Source organism: Pleurodeles waltl, chromosome 1_2, assembly GCF_031143425.1.
Source record: "Pleurodeles waltl isolate 20211129_DDA chromosome 1_2, aPleWal1.hap1.20221129, whole genome shotgun sequence".
Lineage (NCBI taxonomy): Eukaryota > Metazoa > Chordata > Amphibia > Caudata > Salamandridae > Pleurodeles > Pleurodeles waltl.
In genome coordinates this window covers 1,337,246,144-1,337,267,722 of record NC_090437.1, presented here as the reverse complement: position 1 = coordinate 1,337,267,722, position 21,579 = coordinate 1,337,246,144, and the positions used below count along the sequence as shown (strand labels likewise).

The 21,579-nt window shown below is 50.3% G+C and overlaps 1 protein-coding gene across 1 annotated transcript in view; it reads left to right on the top strand.

Annotated features, from left to right (window-relative positions):
* LOC138257190 (probable E3 ubiquitin-protein ligase HERC1) overlaps positions 1-21,579 on the top strand; it is an 805,868-nt gene that overhangs the window by 332,982 nt on the left and 451,307 nt on the right. Inside the window, exon 28 of the mRNA XM_069205891.1 lies at positions 601-1,995. Coding sequence (XP_069061992.1) covers positions 601-1,995 — 1,395 coding nt within the window. The remainder of the gene's footprint in view (positions 1-600; positions 1,996-21,579) is intronic.

Below are 21,579 nucleotides of genomic sequence, written 5' to 3'. Positions count from 1 at the left end.
GTCCACTTCATGACAGGGTTATCGAGCCACCTTACCTGCCAACGCACAGGAGAATTATTAATCGGGGGGACTTCAATGCAGTATTAGACATAAACATGGACAGGTCAACCCCGCCATTACAAGTGGCAGTGTCAACTAAAATAGCCCAAAAACTAGGCGAATGGCTGAGCTCCTGGGGGCTGGTGGATGCCTGGCGAGAGCAACACCCAAATGTTAGAGACTACTCGTATTACTCAGGCCTCCACCGGGTGCACACCAGAATTGATAGAGTGGTTTGCACGGCGGGCCTTGCACGTAATATGACCCACTCTGAGTATCTTGGCCGCACTCTGTCGGACCATAATCCCTTGTTGCTGACACTAAGGGTTTCAGAGGATAGGCCCCCCATACCATCGTGGAGACTGACCCCTGCAGCACTTGAAGATCAGGCGTACAGAGACGCCCTGCGATGCCACCTGGCAGAATATATTAAGACCAATAGTGGATCTACCCCTTCTAGGGCCACGGAATAGGAAACACTTAAGGTGGTGACGAGGGACTTCTGCCTGGGGCAGTCGGTGGGGGTGAAGCGCACACTTGAAAGGGAATTTTCTGCCCTAGAGAAGGAAATACATGAAGGGGAATTGAGACAGGGACCTGAAGCTCAGGAGAACGAGGAATATAACCGTGCTCGTAGAGAGCATTCCCGGATTGAGGAGCAGCTTAGGTGTCATAGCATGCAAAAATATTTGGCATCATTACAATCAGAGGAGGGTAGATCAGGGAGACTGCTGGCGTGGCTGGTGCGCCCAGGTGGGGATAGCGAGCCCATCACGAGTGTACAGGATAAGGAGGGACTCCGTAGACTCAGTCCAGGCCCAATAAATGACACATTCAGGGAATATTATACACACCTGTATGGGAGACCTAGCGACCTGGGGACAGAGGCCTTTGAATACTTCCTACAGCAAATCCCACTTGCGATTCTGTGTCCAGAAGAGAGGGATAGCCTGGGGGGAGCAGTGACAGCGGAGGAGATAAGTGAGGCCATATCGCAGTTGGCCCCCGGGAAGACTCCTGGTTCAGACGGCCTCCCCATGGACTTTTACAAAAAATATAAATCACTATTGGTTCCCCAGCTAGTGGAGATGTACACGGAAGCATTGCACCGTGGGGAGCTGCCGTGCATGCTGCGGGAGGCCTTGGTGGTGCTGCTCCCCAAGACAAACACCAGGGAAGCATCGGTGACTGACTTTCATCCTTTATCGATGCTGAACAGCGACTTTAAGATCCTTAGTAAGATTATGGCCGGCAGGTTGCTCCCTCTCATGACCACACTCGTGCACGTGGACCAGAGCGGCTTCGTCCCCGGTCGCAGCACCTCCCTGAACCTGAGACGAATCTTCGCTATCTTGCATATGCCTAGCGAGGAGAAACCCCCAGCGGGGGTTTTGCTTGCGGTGGACTTCGAGGAGGCCTTCGACTCGATTAGGTGGGACTACCTCAGGGCCGTGATGTTAAAAATGGGACTAGGGCAGGGTTGGGTAAAATGGGTGGACCTGTTATACTCGTCCCCACTAGCAAGAGTGAAGATGGGCAGAACAATATCTAGCACATACCCGGTATATCGGGGTACTAGACAGGGATGCCCCCTGTCCCCACTGTTATTCGCCCTGGCAATTGAGCCCCTGGCGGGCCAGCTGTGGCGGGAAGGAATGGGTAAAGGAATTGAATGGGGACCAACTGAACATATTATCTCTCTATACGCTGACGATATACTTATTCACCTGAGGGTTGGGATCAGTGGACTCCCATCGGCTTTGAGGATTCTGGAGGACTTTGGGGAGTTGTCAGGGCTTCGCATTAACCAAGGCAAAACATTTGTGTTTCCCATGCTGCCAGACTGCGTACGCCCCGGAACATGCCCAGGGGACGTGATCTGGGCCCCACAGACCTTCAAATATTTGGGCATTCAAATATTCCATGAACTGGGTGAGCTCCGGGATGGTAATCTCGGTAGGACACTCCGTTCCCGGCGGTCCTCGCTTGGGTTCTGGCGATCACTGAAGTTAACAATAAAGGCCAGAGTAGCATTGTCTAAAATGATTATGCTTCCTCGCCTCCTCTACTACTTCGCTAATTTACCGTTACTGATCCCTCCGGCGTGGTTTCGTGAGTTGAACGCTTTGCTCCGGGAACTAATATGGGATGACGGTCGTAGATGCACAGCGCTGACGACCATATGGAGGCCGACGCATATGGGTGGACTGGGTGCCCCTGACTTCGAGGCATATTACCTGGCATCCCAATTACAATGGGTGTCTAGTTGGCTAGTGGGTAGGGGACAGCTGGATTTGTTTACCACCCACGGTGTGATGGACACAGCTCGGATAGTAGCAAGTATGACAGATAGGAAGATTGTCCCCCCAGGGGACAACCCAATGATTAGTGTTGGGATGACAGGCTGTAAGAGATGTGCGAGAAGGGTCGGAGTGGGCCCACCTTATTCCCCAGCGTTGCCGTTATCGGTCCTCGCCATGGACCCGGGAGGGAAGGGACTGAGGGGCTTGGGACTAGGACCATGGACTAGAGCAGGAGTAGTGACAGTTGGGGAGCTCTTCAATGAAGGGGTGCTGAAAAGCTTCACTGACCTAACAGGAGGGGGAGTTCCACAAGGACAGTTCTTGCTTTTTAGGAAGTTAGTGCATACCTTGAAGGACCACTGGGATACGATCAACACGGAACCCACTGTCCACAGGGTGTTACACCTCCTGTTGACATCAGGAGAGGAACCTCATTTGATTGCTAAAATATACCGGGCCCAGAATGAGGCTGCATTGGACCCTCTGCATTCCCTGAGAGAAAGGTGGGGGAGAACGGTTGGGCGTGACCTGTCCGAGGCAGAGTGGAGCATGGCATTGGCTTATCCCCGGACGATCTCACGTAACACCTGGTTACGATACATTCAACATAATTACCTACATAGGACGTACCTCACTCCTCACCGACTGCTCCTCATATATGGTGGGACCCCCAGGACATGCCCTAGATGTGGGGACGGGGATGCTGACTTTGACCACATGGTATGGAGATGCCCAGTGCTCCAGGCTGGCTGGAGAGTGATGATGGCGGTCATGTCAAGACTATTTGGGACAGAACTGCCGATAACCCCCGCTATATGCTTGCTGGGCCTTAAGACTGGTACCCCGCGGGGGAAAGTCAGGGATCGCTTCCTAGACCTGGCACTGGCCCTTTATAGAAGACTGATCACAAGGGGCTGGAAGGCCCCTAGCCCCCCCTCGCTTACTGAATGGAAAAGCGACGTTACGAGGTGGACCAGGGCTGAACTACAGGTCCTGAAGGCTGAAGAAGCCAGAGGCATGCGCCAAGCTCCTATCGCCCCAGAGTGGGAGGGCTTAGTGACAAGCTAGGATGACCTAATGAAGGGACCAATAGCTCCCAATGTGGAATCAGCAGTAATAGAACACTGAGACGGTATAAGGATGCGATAGCCAATGCGCCCAATAGAATTGGCCCTTAGGGAAGGTCCCCGAAACCAGAGCTGGAGGCTGACGAGTGAACCAATAGGCCGCACCGAGTTACATGGGGCAGGGACGGGTCGGTCACGAATTGACACATAATTGTTGGAGGAGGGTGAGTTGAGAGAAGGTGGCCAGCTATCTCCCACACATTGGAGTGCCCCGGGTGAGACTTCCCCCAGCAGGTCCAAGGCCCACCCACACGAAGCCATCATGTTTATACATAGTTTAAAGTTGAGTTAAGCCTGTTATGTGGCCATTCAAATCAAAATGGTAACACAGAATCACAGAGTGCATGACCCCTTAAAGGAGGAACGTTAGTACACCAGATCTAGTGATAAAAGAATACCAAGTGGCAGTCAAAATGAAACAATAAGTCGTAAAACAAAGTACTTGTAACGTTTAGCATAAATACGTATCTCTTAAATGATGTATATGATAAGAACAAGATGTTGCCTAGAAGCCCTAACGGGTACATAGCGCGCTTTATAAATTATTGATTGATTGATTGATTGCCATGAATGGACTTGCAAATGTAAGACAGCTAATTGTTAATAAAAATATATTTGGAAAAAAAAGGTACAATTACAGGTTTAGCTTCTAGCTATGCCTGTAAAGGAAGTGACAGGAGCTATATGTACAATGTGTGATAGTTCACTCAGGATTGAAGATTAAAGGCTGTCAGGTGTTCCAACAGATGCATGGAAACAGTGGTCACTGGATAGTGAGTTAACCACATATCATACCGCACATGGTAGGCATGGGTCACGTACCTTAGAGGGGCACATAACCTTAGCAATGAAAGTCATCGTACCCCTAAGATCGCTAATGCTATTTGGCACACTTTAGACAAGTTCATGTAATATGATGGTTCTGCTCTTAATCACATAAACACTACAGCGCTCCCATAATGACCTGGAAGCTTGTCTACCACGGTCCTTTGTTTCTCCTACCACTAGCTCTCCTCACTCACCCAATGCCCCGCCCCTTCTACACCCTCCCGTCCCCTTTCACGCTTTGATATTCATTCATTTCCTTTTGAAGCAGGAATCAGCTACAATATCACACATAGGCGGTCAATCTGACCGTGGCGGTCGGCGGTCGCCGCCCGCCAAGCGGTTCCCGCCGAAAGACCGCGGCGGCCATTCCGGCATTCCCGCTGGGCCGGCGGGTGACCGCCAGAAGACCGCCGGCCGGCCCAGCGGGACAGCCCCTTCAACAATGAAGCCGGCTCGGAATGGAGCCGGCGGAGTTGAAGGGGTGCGACGGGTGCAGTGGCACCCGTCGCGATTTTCACTGTCTGCACAGCAGACAGTGAAAATCTTTGTGGGGCCCTGTTAGGGGGCCCCTGCACTGCCCATGCCAGAGGCATGGGCAGTGCAGGGGCCCCCAGGGGCCCCACGGCACCCGTTCCCGCCATCCTGGTTCTGGCGGTGGACACCGCCAGAAACAGGCTGGCGGGAAGGGGGTCGAAATCCCCATGGCGGTGCTGCAAGCAGCGCCGCCATGGCGGGTTCCCTGGGCCAGCGGGAAACCGGCGGTTAACCGCCGGCTCCCCTTTTCCGACCGCGGCTTTACCGCCGCGGTCAGAATCGCCCAGGAAGCACCGCCAGCCTGTTGGCGGTGCTTCCGCCGCACTCCGCCATGGCGGTCATGGACCGCCAAGGTCAGAATGACCCCCATAGTCGGTTGAAGTCTAAGAAGTTGCTTTAACGTTATAATACTGGATTTCTTACACAATAGTGTGGCCCTCATTATGACTTCGGTGGTCTTTTTCGTAGACCACTGTAGTCACACCGGCCACTATTTGGCGGGGAAGCCGCCAGCAGCCATACTGGCGATTGGCGGTGTAGTGGAGCTGGCTCTGTCACCACCGCCACGTCACCACAACACCGCCCGCCGTATTACCTCATTGTGGACGGCGTGGCAGTGTTGTGTTGGCGGAGCGCTGGCAGCGGAGCAGGTTCCATGGATCCTGTTCCCTCCCGGACAACTATCAGCTAAGGTGATCGACCGACATGGGAGGAGGGGAGGGGGGTGTTGAATGTTGTGTGCTTGAATGGGTGTGTGTGTGTGTGTGTGTGAACGGAGGAGGGTGGGGGGAGTGTCATGGCCATGTGTGTGTGACTCATTATGACTTACTGGCGATTGGCGGTGTAGTGGAGCTGGCTCTGTCGTCACCACAACACCGCCCGCCGTATTACCTCATTGTGGACGGCGTGGCAGTGTTGTGTTGGCGGAGCGCTGGCAGCGGAGCAGGTTCCATGGATCCTGTTCCCTCCCGGACGACTATCAGCTAAGGTGATCGACCGACAGGGGAGGACGGGAGGGGGGGTGTTGAGTGTTGTGTGCGTGAATGGGTGTGTGTGTGTGTGAACGGAGGAGGGTGGGGGGAGTGTCATGGCCATGTGTGTGTGACTGAGTGAGCGTGGATGTGTGCGTGTATGTATGTGTGGTGTGTGGGTGCGTGGATGGGGCAGGGGGTACAATACTGGGATTAGGGTAGTGGGGGTGTCGCTGCTTGGGGGTAGTGGGGGGCTTCTGATGGGGTTGGGAGTGCAGGGGGTTCCGACATGGGGGGTGGGGAGTGCTGTAGTGGTGACAGGCAATGAGTATTCCTGTTGCCAGTATCTTTACCGCCCGGGATTTCATGGCGGGGCTGCCGTCATGGAATCCTTGATGGTAAGGATACTCAAAATACCGCAGTTGGTGTTAGGTGGACCGCCGGGTCAAAGGTGGACAACCGTCGGCCAGGCAGTCCTACCCTCCTGGAGGTACAGGTGGTAAGCTGGCTGCAATGCAGCCAGTTCACTACCGTTGTCATAATTTGGCGGTCCTGCACCGCCACGCTGTCGGCAGTCTGGCTGCCACTGCCGGTGTGGCGGGGCAGGACTGCCAGGGTCATAATGACCCCCTTTATCTCAACAATGCTTTAAGCAAATTGATGCATTAACAGACCTTGCAACTTATACTTAGAATTTGGTATGTATGTTTGTGTGTTGGCAGATAGATGTATGTATTGCATCGCTGTAAACTAATCAAGTCTCATAATTGTTTGATTTTCTTTTTTTTTTTACATTATTTTAAACAAAAAGAATCACCATGTGGAATTCAGCTCTTCCAAGAAAAGGTTGCTAACCCAACAAAGGCAAAAAATTATGTATTAAAAGACGAGTTAGGTCCAGGAGATCAGTAAATAAAGATAACACCAGGAGCAAGAGTTTATTTTTTTCGGTAACATATCCTTAAAACATTTAATTCCATATTAACACAATCATATCATTGAAAACGGAATAAAAACAAATATTGAAATCACACTAAATATAAACAAATCAGACAATATAATTTAAACATGAAACCTAGCAAACAACATCCTAAATACCATAAAATTCACATCACCTGTGGCAATGAAACAGTAATTCAAAGTAAAGACAAGTGGGGCCACAAAAGGATTCTGTTTGCAACTTCCTAATTGTCAGTCTTTACGATTCGCAATTAAGAAGTCACAAACAGTGATGTTCTTAAAGAAAAAGATCATATTAATTATCAAACCAAGGCTAATATGGATTTGTGCCAAAAAGGTCAAAGGCAGTTCCAGTGAGGGTCAACACCCTCACTGGGTCAACACCATCAACGTTAGAGTGACTTTGAGCAGCTCCAGACAAGAGTGCTTTTTATATTTTTGAAACCCTGGGAGTGACATTGGGAATCACGGGAAAGAGCGTTTTGTTGGCTAAATTATTGTTATGCACAAAGTATCCAGCCTATGGTCTGTCAGGCAATAATGGATCTCAGAACTATACTTAAAGCAGAATCTGGCATTATTCTAACCAGTTCACAGAGCACTGTCATTACCCAGCGACAACACGGATGACGGAAGCTAGTTAACGAAAAACATAAGGGGCATATTTATGAGCAGCTTGAGCTGCTGGAGCGTCACTTTTCTGTGACGCTTCGGCGACGCAGACTACAGAAACATGAGGCCACGCAAGGCCAATTTGCGTGGCTTTGAATGGCCTTATAGATATGAAGTAAGGCAAGGCAGTGCAAATCGCTGCGTCGACTTACTCTGTGCTCTGGAGGTGCTCCATCACCGTTCCCACACAAGATCCATGGGTTTTTACAAAACCCTGTAAACCAGGGGACACGCCAAGACCTTACTCCTCCTGCGGTGGAAGAAGGATTGCTTTGCTGTTAAGTTAAGGTTGTTGTGAAAGGCTTTTTGGGTTGAGAAATTGTTTTTCTTTGGGTGTGTTGTTGTGGAATTAGTCAACCTTTCCTGTGCAATAAAAGAGTCTTGGTATAGGAGAAGGGACATTTTACTGGTCCGTTCATCTTCAACCTCAATGTTGAGCCACTTGGTGCTCTACTCACAGATACACCAATATGCTGATAATACACAATTCAGTTTGAAAGCCTCCTCTGCTTTAGACATCCAACGCTTCAAACACTGCTCGCACATCATCCAGGTATCAATTTCTAGTGCCTACCTGAACTTCACCCCAAACAAGAAGGAGTTCCTGTTATTTGCCAACAAAAACATCAAGATCCGGTACAAACCTGGCTCTGTGACATGAACCTTGACAGCTCAGAACCCCAACTTTCACAGAATGCGAAGTCACCGGGATTCATCCTGGGCACTAACTTCACCCTCAAGGAACAAAACAAAGATGACATGCCGCAAACACTCCCCTCTTAAGCAAGTCAAACTATTTTGTTTTCCCCAGAAAATGACTTCAGAAATGCTATTCTCTCGCAGTTGGATGGTGGTAATGCCCTACTTGATGACCAGAACGACTAAACTCCCAACTGGCCCATAACCTCCCCACACCAACGACCCCAACACAGGAGCACACAACCTCTCCAAATGGATCACTACCTGCGCAGACACACTAGCCCCCCTCAGAAAACACATCGCCATCCCCAACATCAAGAACGCCCCATCGTTCACCCCTGAACTCCAAGACTCCAAGCGCAAATACCGCCAGGCTGAGAAAATATGGCGACTAGAACCTTCTACAACCAACTTCTCCACCCTCAAAACCACCATTCGCACCCATTACCAACTCATACGCACCGCCAAAAGAGATCACTATAAGTTACGCCTTGACAACAACTCTCAAAACAGCAAAGAACTCTTCACCATCATCAATGAACTTGCCAAACCCAAAGCCAGCAACATAGACCCCACACACACACAGCCCCTTTGTGACGCCCTTTCCAACCACTTCCTCCACAAAATCCTGGACATCCACAACAGCTTCATACCACACACACCCCCCACACACACCCCTCACTCACCCAACCCAACCCCTACTCATGACCACCCCACCACACTCTCCTCATGGACCCCCACCACATACGAAGAAACCGAAAAAAACATGAACTCCATCCACTCCGGCTCCCCCTCCGACCCCTGCCCACACCGCATCTACAACAAAGCTAGCCCAACCATCGCCCCCATACTCTACAACATAATCAACTCCTCTTTCGACTCCGCCACCTACCCAGATCCCTGGAAGCACGCAGAAATCACAGCTCTCCCAAAACAACAACAAGCCGACCCAGAGATCCTCTCCAACTACCGCCCCATCTCCCTCCTCCCTTTCCCCACCAAGGTTGCAGAGAAATTAGTCAACGCCCGCCTATCCCACTTCCTCGAAGCAAACAACACTCTTGACCCCTCACAATCCAAGATTCGCAAAAACCACAGCACGGAAACCGCCCTCATTGCATGCACTGACGACATCAGAACCAAGGTCGACAAGGAAGAGACCGTCTCACTCATCCTCCTAGACCTCTCTGCAGCCTTTGACACTGTCTGCCACCACACTCTCCGCACACGCCTCCACAACATAGGAATTTGCCACAAAGCCTTAGACTGGCTCACCTCCTTCCTTACCGACCGGACCCAGAGAGTCCGCCTTCCACCCTTCCACTCCAACACTACCAAGATCACCTGCGGAGTCCCCCAAGGATCCTTCCTCAGCCCCACACTCTTCAACATCTACATCATCCCCCTAATCAACATCCTCCGAGCACACGGAATCACTATCCTCTCCTATGCAGATGACACCCAACTCATCCTCTCCCTCACCCGCAACCCCACACCGCCAAAACCAATCTACACGCCGCTCTCCTCGACACCGCCAACTGGATGACCACTAACCACCTCAAGCTCAACTCAAACAAAACCGAGATCATCATCTTCGGCCCCAACAAAACCACATGGGACGACTCCTGGTGGCCCACCGCCCTAGGCCCCACACCCACCCCCGCAGACCACGCACGCAACCTCGGCATTATCCTTGACCCCTCCCTCTCCATGACACAGCAAATCAATGCTCTAACCTCCTCCTGCTTCCACGCACTCCGCACTCTAAAAAAATCCTTCAAATGGGTTCCCCAGAAACCAGAAAGACAGTCACCCACGCACTCATCAGCAGCAGACTGGACTACGGCAACGCCCTCTACGCCGGCACCACACTCAAACTCAAACGCAAACTCCAGAAAATCCAGAACACAGCCGCACGCCTCGTCCTTGGCCTCCCACGCCACGAACGAATCTCACCACACCTCAAATCCCTTCACTGGCTCACCATAGACAAGAGGATCACATTCAAGAGCCTCATCCACGAACACAAATCCCTCTACAACACCGGTTCAACCTACCTCAACGAAAGAGTTAACTTCCACACTCCCAGACGCAACCTCCGATCAGCCGATCTCGCCCTAGCCACAGTCCCCCGCATCCAACGCACCACCACAGGAGGCAGGTCTTTCTCCTACCTCGCCCCCAAAACCTGGAACTCCCTCCCCACTGACCTTCGCAAAACCAAAGACCTCCTGGTCTTCAGAAAGGACCTCAAGACATGGTAGTTCGATCAGTGCCCGTCCCTGCCCCCCCGCCGATTTCCCTTACCCCCCTCCCCTGCGCCTTGAGACCCTCACGGGTGAGTAGCGCGCTCTACAATTTATTTTTGGATTGATTGATTGATGACCTCGTAGGCACCACACTAGCACCACTTAGGAGCATACTGCACACTGCAACATGTCTCATCCACAGCATGAAGAAATATGATCACATTACCCCGATCCATTGACTCCCTTTGCCGGCCCACACTATCTTCAAATCCAGCTGCATTATTTACAAATCCATCACAACTAGCGCCCCTCCTTGTCTAGCAGACAGGTTCAGCTTTTCTGGTGGTTCGTAGCACTCCTGCAGCCAGAGCACCATCAGACTGCAGACTAAGAAGTGCAAAAATAAAATAAAAAAAAAGGGGGCAGGCCTTTTCGATCTATGCAACCAGGATCTGGAACAACATCCCCTTATCCATCAGGGCCGCTCCAATGCTGCTGCTCCAATTTAGAAAAGAGTTGAAGACTTACCTATTGGGAAAACTACATCACAACGCAATACCATCCACAACCCAGCTTCCTGTCCTATTATCAAATTACTTAATTCTTGTCTTTCGCCATGCATAGTGTTCCACTGCCCTTTGACTAGGAAGTACCATATACATACATACATACATACATATGTACATACATGGGATACATGGGTTATTTGTTTGCAAAGTATTGGTACTTTGGCTGCAGCCAATGGAAGAATGTGGATAACTTCAGCAATGGATAAACACAGTCCCCTACACCTGTCCTTCTTCAGCTGGACTAGTATTTGTGGTCTGAACTCTCGCTGATTCTAGAATCGAAGAAGATGCAGAGCATGGCTGCTACGTCTGCACATATTACAAATATTACCTTGCGGCAAAGAGCTGGAACACCCTGCCCCTGCACCTCAGGCAGTCACCATCGCTACCTCAATTCAGGAAGGACCTTAAAACCTGGCTCTTCAACTGAAGCTCAGAGAACTAACCCCTCAGTGCCTTGAGACTCTTACGGGTGAGTAGTTGCGCAATATCAACCCGGATTTGATTTGAATACAATGCATTTGTGTCTTTCCGCTTGCGCTGGTGCCCTTTTAACAGCCTAAGGTGCATTGGTGCTTGGGTTGCCTACATGATTGTTTTTGTGCAGGAAGGGGCACCTCCCTGCACAAAAAACTATCACAAGAGGCATCTTCCGCTTTCTCTGTGTGCTGCAGAATGCTGCACGTAGAAAGAGGAAAAAACAAAGAGAAAAAAAGATGTTTGGCCTTGTTATGCCTTTCCTGGGCAGGCGTAAGTTTTTGGTGCATTCACAGGTTTACAAGTCCTTGTCAGCCTGGGAATGCCCCAAAATCTATGGGGATTGCTTGGGAACATCCAACAGCCATGGAACGCCTACCCAGGGCAGAGTGAGACAACGCAGCGATCAGTGCAGCTTTGCTTTACTCCATATTTTTGAAGCCATTCAAACCCACAGAAAGTGGCTTTGCTTGGCTTCAAAATTATGACTTAGTGGTTTGTGCCACGCATGTGCCATGTTGAGTGGTGCAATCATGGCACAATCCACTGTTAAATATGCCCGTATGTTTTAAGAATCAATTCTTTTTAAAATGCTGAACTTCAGGTGTGTTTCCTTGTTATATCTCCCCCAATCACTTTAAAAAAGATGTTATTGAGTACCAAAGTCCCTGTACTTGTGACAGAAGTGGCCTTTCTTTTCTATTTCAGGATAGTTTAATCTTATTGTTTTTATAAAGAGTTTTGAGCTTATCAAGTGACTGCTTCAAAGCTCACCGAGGGGTACGCATTCGGTAATTTAACTTCCAAATATTTCTTGAAATATAAATACAAGATTACAGAACCAAAATGACCTGCAGACATATTTAGAGATTTCAAAACAGGTTGCAGGCTCTGAAAGTTTGGGAAGACTAAACAGTGGGGCTCTGCTTGACATGGCACTGACCAGACCTGATAGTCAGTCATAGAAGTATCACTTCACATTATAATACCACATTACACAAGCAGTTTAAATGTTTGTTACTTGCAGAAAAAACACATCAGGGCTGTAAAATCCTTGTGGTCCAGATTTTGCTCTGTAAGACTGTTAAATATTATTGCATAAAGGAATGTTTAGTATCACATCACATTCCACTTGTGAGGGCTCTCTTTATAGAGTTTTTTTTTAAAACATCTCTGTGTAACCATGTATAAGGCTTCTTGCTCTATAGTCGTATTATCGGAGTCCACTGAAAATACTCATGAATTAGGAGAAGGGAGCGCTAAGGTGGCCTTTCCCCCATGCCGGATTTAAAAAGTGGTGCAGTGCATGCATTGTGCCACTTTGCAACCCCTTGCACCACATTATCCCTGCGCCAGGCGTAATGTATGCAAGGGGGGGCGTTCCGACTCAGGAAGACCGGAGGAAATGGCGCAGTGAAATGCACTAGCTTTCACTGTGCCAGTTTTCTCCGTCATTTTTAACGCTTGCTCAAAGCAGGCATTAAAATGACTCACCCATTATAATCAGTGGGCCTTCCTGTGCTTTTGCTGCACTAGCGTCAATATTTTGTATACTAGTGCAGCAAAGTGCCACAATAGCGTAACAATTCTGACGCTGTTGTGGTAACTGCCGCTATGGTGCGCCGTATTGTAAATACAGCAAAACCATGGTGTCTTTAGGTGTGGCAAGTACGACTCAAGAGACGTGGCACATCTGGACCGATGCGCCACTTTCTCATCAATATGCCAAAGTGTTTGTATCTCCCAATTAAGATTCAGAACTAATCACTGCACTGAGACCGCCCTGTTTGCCGTCACAAATTACATTTGCTCTAACCCCGGCCGTGGCCAAACAGCAACCCTCGTCCTACTAGACCTATCAGCCGCCTTCAATTCAGTGTCCCACCACACACTATGCGCCAGACTCCACACAGCAGGAATACATGGCAAGGCCCTTCAATGGATACACTCCACCTGACAGGCAGAACGCAGAGAGTCAGGCTCCCACCACACCTGTCAGAACCAACAGAAATCAGCTGAGTACCCCAAGTATCCTTGTTGAACCCCACACTGTTCAACATCTACATGACCCCACTTGCCCCTATCGTCAGAAACTACAGTTTGAACATCATCTCCTATGCTGATGACACCCAGCTGATCATCTCCCTGACTGAAAACCCCTCAACGGCCAAGAAGAACTTCAAAGACGGAATGGAAGCAGTCGCCGCCTGGACGAAGGAGAGCTGTCTTGAGCTGAACTCCGACAAGACCGAGATCCACATCCTGGGATCATCCTCCTCAGCATGGGATAACTCCTGATGGCACTCAATACCTGGAAGCCACCCCACCCCCACAGACCACGCACGAAACATGGGTGTCATCCTTGACTCAGCGCTCATGAGGGCAGACAGAGTGGAGAACTGGTTGGGTGCACCGAGTGCTCCGGGAGAAGGGGGAGAGGTGAAAGGATGAGGAAGGAGTTCTACAAGGGTGTTTGCTTTGCAGACAGGTTTGTTTCTGTGCAAAAAGGGGCACCTTCCTGCACAAAAACAATCAATGAAGGCATTTTTCTCTTTCTATGTGTGCTGCAGGAAGCAGCACACAGTGAAAGAGAAAAAAGGAAGAGAAATAAAGATATTTCTCCTCGGAGCGCCTCCCCTGGGGAGGCTGAAGGTTTTGGCACATTCCCAGGTTTACACGTCCTTGTAAATCAGAGGATGCGTCAAAATCCACTAAAGTTGCTTGGGAACACTCACCTCAGTGCTCATGGAACGCCTCCCTTGAGCAGAGTAAGTCAACTCAGCGATATGCACTGCCTTGCCTTACTCCATATTTATTAGGCCATTCAAAGCCACACAAAGTGGGTTTGCATGTCATAAATATGAGTTCAAGGTTTGCACTGCTGTTGCGTCACAAAAAATGATGCAACAGCAGCACAAGGGACTCATAAATATGACCCTAAATGTCTATGAAGAAAGCTCTGAGTAACGAGGAAGGAGCTTAGAATGAGTTGGAGGAGAACTGTGTAGGTTTGTGCAAGAGGCCGGGTAAGTTTGAAGGGAGTTTTGAATGAGGATGGAGGAAATACTATGTGAATTCGTAGTTAAATCTCAACATGTTGGTTGTATGTCAACATATAGGCCTTCCTTATGATATTGGCAGTAAAAACCGCCTACCACCGCGACGACGGCCGCCAAAAGACCGTTGCCACGTCTGCCATATTATGACTAGAGTCGGATTTCCGCCACAAGAAGGGCCGAAATCCGGCTGCGGCCATACTGGCAGATGGCAGTAAGTTGGCGCTGCTACCACCAGCAGCGCCACACCAGTAGACCGCCGCCAGCCGTATTTTGAAAAAAAATACGGCCTGGCGGTGTTCTGCTGGCGGGCACTTCTGGCGGTAGCAGCGCCACGTCCTGTCTCCTGCCGGAAGACCCCCTGGATCCAGGTAAGTTGGGTCTCCGACAGGGGAGGAGTGTGGGGGGTGTTGTGTGTGTGAGTGGGGGTGTGTGCATGTATGTGTGAGTGTGTGCGTGAATGCGGGTGTGTGTTTCGTGTAAATTGTGTGCGTCAATGTATAAAAAGTGTGAGTGCGTGTATGTATAGAAATTGGAATGCGTGTCCGCACGTATGTTTTGAAGTGTGTGATTGGATGTATGCATGCATGTATGTATGTGTGAATGAGTGTGTGTCTGTGTAAGTGTGTGTGTGTGCATGGGGGGCGTGGTTGTAGGGGTGAGGGTGTGTTTTGTTTTTGGAGAGGTAGGGGTTGTAGGGGGATGTTTGGAGTGGTGGGGGTGTGGGGGCATCCTATCAGTGACAGGGAAGGAATTCCCTGTCCCTGATAGGGTCTACCGCCATGGTTTTCATGGCATTACGAACGCCACAAAAACAATGGGGGGAGGCGGGGTCATAATCCCGCAGGCTGCACAATGGCGGCCGCTGGGCTGGGGCTGGCTATCTCCAGCCCGGAGGCTGCTACCGCCTTGGCGGTCAGAGTGGTACATTGGCGGGTTGGCTGAAGCCAATATGGCGGTAAGTACCGCTTTCCTGTTGGTGGTATTACCGTCACATTAACGTCAACCGCCGGGGTCATAATGACCCCCATAATGTAGAGAAATTTACTCTCCTGAACATTGTTTCCCAAAATATCAGCCGCTGAGTGTTAATTTTGTATAGGAGGCTGGCCTGGTTTGTGGTGGGTACCAAAGGTACTTACACCTTATACCAGGTCCAGGTATCCCTTATTAGTGAAATGTGGTCACTGTCTAGAAGCCAGGCTGTCTAGAGGTAGCTGTAGGCAGAGAAGCCAAGGCTGAACAAGGAGACATGCAAATACCACTGTAGTCACACAGTACTTACACACATAAAAGACAATACTCAGTGTTACAAAAATAAAGGTACTTTATTTTAGTCACACAATGCCAAAAATACTTTGTAGGCTATACTTAGAAGGTAAGTAAATTACACAATATATACACTAGTAACCAGAAACAGGTAATTACACAGTAGGAAAACAGTGCAAATAGTGAAAATCACAATAGGTTACAATCGGCCTAGGGGGAACAAAAACCATATACTAAAATAGTGGCATGCGAAAGTCGATTTCCCACCTAGGCAAGTGTAGCGTGTAGAGGGGTGCTGGGAGTGTAAGAAAACACCAAAGGTAAATAATGTACCCCGCCCCAGAGCCCCAGAAAGCAGGAGTAAAACACAGCAAGTTTCATAAAACACACTAGAAGTTGTGATAGAAGATAATGCAAGAATCAGAAGAGACTGCAAGACACCAATGATGGATTGCTGGACCTTAAGACCTGTGGAAGACGGGGGCCAAGTCCAAGGAGCACTGAAGAGTCCAGGGAGAACAGGAGCCCCTGCTAACCCAGATGAAGGTGCAAAAGAAGAACCACATGTGAGAAGACAGAGTCAGTATTGCACCAAAGAAGACAGATGCGGGTTCCTGGTTGGTGCAGAAGATGTCACACGCCGGATGGATGAATGCAGTCTGGTTTGTGTCACTGGATTCTACCAACAAGCCTTGGTAAACCAAAGCTCGTGGTTAGCAAAAAATGGCGCTGCCCGGGACCAGGAGGGACCTGGTGGCCTCTACCTAGGAGGGGGAGACAGAGGGGTCTCTCAGCAACTCAGAGAGCCCTCAGAAGACATGGCACTGCACACAGGAGTCCCACAGCACGGGGACAAAAAGGTGCAAATGGAGGCCCATGCAGCATGACACAAAGGATTCCCACGCCACCGGAGAACCACTCAGGAAGCTGTGCGTTGCAGGAGGGAGTGCTGGGGGCCTAAGCTGTGCTGTGCATGAAGAACTTCTTGGCAGGTCGCACACAAGCCTTAGCCCCCGCAAGTCACGCAGTGCAAGGGAGTACTGTCTTGCGTGGGGAGGCAAGCTTTTACCTCCACCAAAGTTGGACAAGTGGACAGTGGGATTGCCGGAGTTACTTTACTCCACCACCCGTGTTCTGGATCCACGCCTGTCGTCTGGAGAGGGGGTCCAAGCCACCAGTACGCACTGCAGAGAGGTGCCTGCTGAAGCACGGAAGTGACTCCGTCACTCCATGGGAGATTCCTTTGGTTCTTCTGGTGCAGGCTGAAGACAGGCAGTCTTCGGAGGATGCACAACCTGGAAACTGTTGCAGTTGCTGGCAGAAGATGAAGTTACAATGTTGCAGAAGTCATCTTTGCTTCGTTGTTGCAATTTTGTAGAGTTCCTGGAGCAGAAAGCGGTTGATCCTTCGGTAGAAGATGAAGTATAGGATGGTGGATTCCTGCTGGAGTCTTGCAATCCAAATCTGAAGAAACACCCAGAGTAGAGACCCTAAATAGCCCTGCGAGGGGGATTGGTCACCTGATCAGGTAAGCACCTGTCAGGAGGGGTCTCTGACGTCACCTGCTGGCACTGGCCACTCAGATACTCCCAGAGTTCCCTGACCATCCTGAAAACAAGATGGCAGAACCCAGGGCCACTCTGGAGGAGCTCTGGGCACCACCCCTGGGGTGGTGATGGACAGGGGAGTGGTCACTTCCCTTTCCTTTTTCTAGTTTCACTCCAGAGCAGGGACTGGGGGTCCCTGAACGGGTGTAGACTGGATTATGCAAGGAGGGCACCATCTGTGCCCTTCAAAGCATTTCCAGAGCTCTGGGAGGATACCCCTCTCATGCCTGGAACACCTATTTCCAAAGAGAGAGGGTGTAACATCCCTCTCCTAAAGGAAATGCATTATTCTGCCTTCCTGGGATTGGGCTGTTCATGCCACAGGAGGGCAGAAGTCTGTCTGTGAGGTGGCAGCAGCTGGAGCTGCAGTGGAAACATCGTAAGGCTGGGGTGGCAGTACTGGGGGGCCATGGTGGAGCCCCCAGAGTTCATGGGATTGTGCAACCAATACTGGAACCAGTATTGGGGTACAATTCCTAGTTGTTGAACACCTTACTTAGCCATGTTCGGAGTTACCATTGTGAGGCTACATATAGGTTTTGACTATATGTAGTGCACACTTATATTGATGTCCCTGAACTCACAAAGTCTGGGACAATTTGCATGGATGATGTGGGGGCACCTCTGCTAGTGCAGGAGTGCCCTCACACACAGGTACTATGCACCTAGCCTTCAGGGTCGGGAGGTTAGACATATAGGTGACTTATAAGTGACCTGATGCAGTGAAAATGGCTGTGAAATAGTGCATACACTATTTGTAAGGAAATGCCTCCTTGGCATGGTTACCCCCTGACTTTTTGCCTTTGCTGATGCTATGTTTTGAATTGAAAGTGTGCTGAGGCCTGCTAACCAGGCCCCAGCACCAGTGTTCTTTCCCTAACCTGTACTTTTGATTCCACAATTGGCACACCCTGGCATCCAGATAAGTCCCTTGTAACTGGTACCTCTGGTACCAAGGGCCCTGATGCCAGGGAAGGTCTCTAAGGGCTGCAGCATGTATTATGCCACCCTAAGAGACCCCTCACTCAGCACAGACACACTGCTTACCAGCTTGTGTGTGCTAGTGAGAACAAAATGAGTAAGTCGACATGGCACTCCCCTCAGGGTGCCATGCCAGCCTCTCACTGCCTATGCAGTATAGGTAAGACACCCCTCTAGCAGGCCTTACAGCCCTAAGGCAGGGTGCACTATACCATAGGTGAGGGTACCAGTGCATGAGCACTGTGCCCCTACATTGTCTAAGCAAAACCTTAGACATTGTAAGTGCAGGGTAGCCATAAGAGTATATGGTCTGGGAGTCTGTTTTACACGAACTCCACAGCACCATAATGGCTACACTGAAAACTGGGAAGTTTGGTATCAAACTTCTCAGCACAATAAATGCACACTGATGCCAGTGTACATTTTATTGTAAAATACACCACAGAGGGCACCTTAGAGGTGCCCCCTGAAACTTAACCGACTATCTGTGTAGGCTGACTGGTTCCAGCAGCCTGCCACACTAGAGACATGTTGCTGGCCCCATGGGGAGAGTGCCTTTGTCACTCTGAGGCCAGTAACAAAGCCTGCACTGGGTGGAGATGCTAACACCTCCCCCAGGCAGGAGCTGTAACACCTGGCGGTGAGCCTCAAAGGCTCACCCCTTTGTCACAGCACCGCAGGACACTCCAGCTAGTGGAGTTGCCCGCCCCCTCCGGCCCCGTCCCCCACTTTTGGCGGCAAGGCCGGAGAAAATAATGAGAATAACAAGGAGGAGCCACTGGCCAGTCAGGACAGCCCCTAAGGTGTCCTGAGCTGAGGTGACTCTAACTTTTAGAAATCCTCCATCTTGCAGATGGAGGATTCCCCCAATAGGATTAGGGATGTGACCCCCTCCCCTTGGGAGGGGGCACAAAGAGGGTGTACTCACCCTCAGGGCTAGTAGCCATTGGCTACTAACCCCCCAGACCTAAACACGCCCTTAAATTTAGTATTTAAGGGCTCTCCCTGAACCTAGAAACTAGATTCCTGCAACAACAAGAAGAAGGACTGCCTAGCTGAAAACCTCTGCAGAGGAAGACCAGAAGACAACAACTGCCTTGGCTCCAGAAACTCACCGGCCTGTCTCCTGCCTTCCAAGGAACTCTGCTCCAGCGACCCCTTTGTCACAGCACCGCAGGACACTCCAGCTAGTGGAGTTGCCCGCCCCCTCCGGCCCCGGCCCCCACTTTTGGCGGCAAGGCCGGAGAAAATAATGAGAATAACAAGGAGGAGTCACTGGCCAGTCAGGACAGCCCCTAAGGTGTCCTGAGCTGAGGTGACTCTAACTTTTAGAAATCCTCCATCTTGCAGATGGAGGATTCCCCCAATAGGATTAGGGATGTGACCCCCTCCCCTTGGGAGGGGGCACAAAGAGGGTGTACTCAACCTCAGGGCTAGTAGCCATTGGCTACTAACCCCCCAGACCTAAACACGCCCTTAAATTTCGTATTTAAGGGCTCTCCCTGAACCTAGAAACTGGATTCCTGCAACAACAAGAAGAAGGACTGCCTAGCTGAAAAACCCTGCAGAGGAAGACCAGAAGACAACAACTGCCTTGGCTCCAGAAACTCACCGGCCTGTCTCCTGCCTTCCAAGGAACTCTGCTCCAGCGACTCCTTCCAAAGGGACCAGCGACCTCTGCATCCTCTGAGGACTGCCCTGCTTCGACGACGACAAGAAACTCCTGAGGACAGCGGACCTGCTCCAAAAAGACTGCAACTTTATCCAAAGGAGCAGCTTTAAAGAACCCTGCAATCTCCCCGCAAGAAGCGTGAGACTTGCAACACTGCACCCGGCGACCCCGACTCGGCTGGTGGAAAACCAACACCTCAGGGAGGACCCCCGGACTACTCTACGACTGTGAGTACCAAAAACCTGTCCCCCCTGAGCCCCCACAGCGCCACCTGCAGAGGGAATCCCGAGGCTTCCCCTGACCGCGACTCTCTGAAACCTAAGTCCCGACGCCTGGAAAAGACCCTGCACCCGCAGCCCCCAGGACCTGAAGGACCGGACTTTCACTGCAGAAGTGACCCCCAGGAGTCCCTCTCCCTTGCCCAAGTGGAGGTTTCCCCGAGGAAGCCCCCCCTTGCCTGCCTGCAGCGCTGAAGAGATCCCTTGATCTCTCATCGACTTCCATTGCAAACCCGACGCTTGTTCTAACACTGCACCCGGCCGCCCCCGCGCCGCTGAGGGTGAAATTTCTGTGTGGGCTTGTGTCCCCCCCGGTGCCCTACAAAACCCCCCTGGTCTGCCCCACGAAGACGCGGGTACTTACCTGCTGGCAGACTGGAACCGGGGCACCCCCTTCTCTCCATTGAAGCCTATGCGTTTTGGGCACCACTTTGAACTCTGCACCTGACCGGCCCTGAGCTGCTGGTGTGGTAACTTTGGGGTTGCTCTGAACCCCCAACGGTGGGCTACCCTGGACCAAGAACTGAACCCTGTAAGTGTCTTACTTACCTGGTAAAACTAACAAAAACTTACCTCCCCCAGGAACTGTGAAAATTGCAGTGTCCACTTTTAAAATAGCTATTTGTGAATAACTTGAAAAGTATACATGCAATTGAAATGATTCAAAGTTCCTAATTTACTTACCTGCAATACCTTTCAAACAAGATATTACATGTTAAATTTGAACCTGTGGTTCTTAAAATAAACTAAGAAAATATATTTTTCTATAACAAAACCTATTGGCTGGATTTGTCTCTGAGTGTGTGTACCTCATTTATTGTCTATGTGTATGTACAACAAATGCTTAACACTACTCCTTGGATAAGCCTACTGCTCGACCACACTACCACAAAATAGAGCATTAGTATTATCTCTTTTTACCACTATTTTACCTCTAAGGGGAACCCTTGGACTCTGTGCATGCTATTCCTTACTTTGAAATAGCACATACAGAGCCAACTTCCTACACTATTTCACACAGGCTGCAATGGCAGTCCTGAAGAAGCCTTTGCATGGGGTATCTATGGGTGGCAAAAGAAATGCTGCACCCCATAAGGATCCCCTGGAACTCCAATTCCATGGGTACCCCAGATACCATATACTAGGGACTAATAAGGGGTCCAGTATGCCAATTTGGAGTGAAATGCTGAGTCACTAGGCGGTAGTGACAAATTTGGAAAGCGAGAGAGCATGAGCACTGGAGTTCTGATTAGCAGGACTCCAGTGGCAATTTAGAAAACAGCGAAAC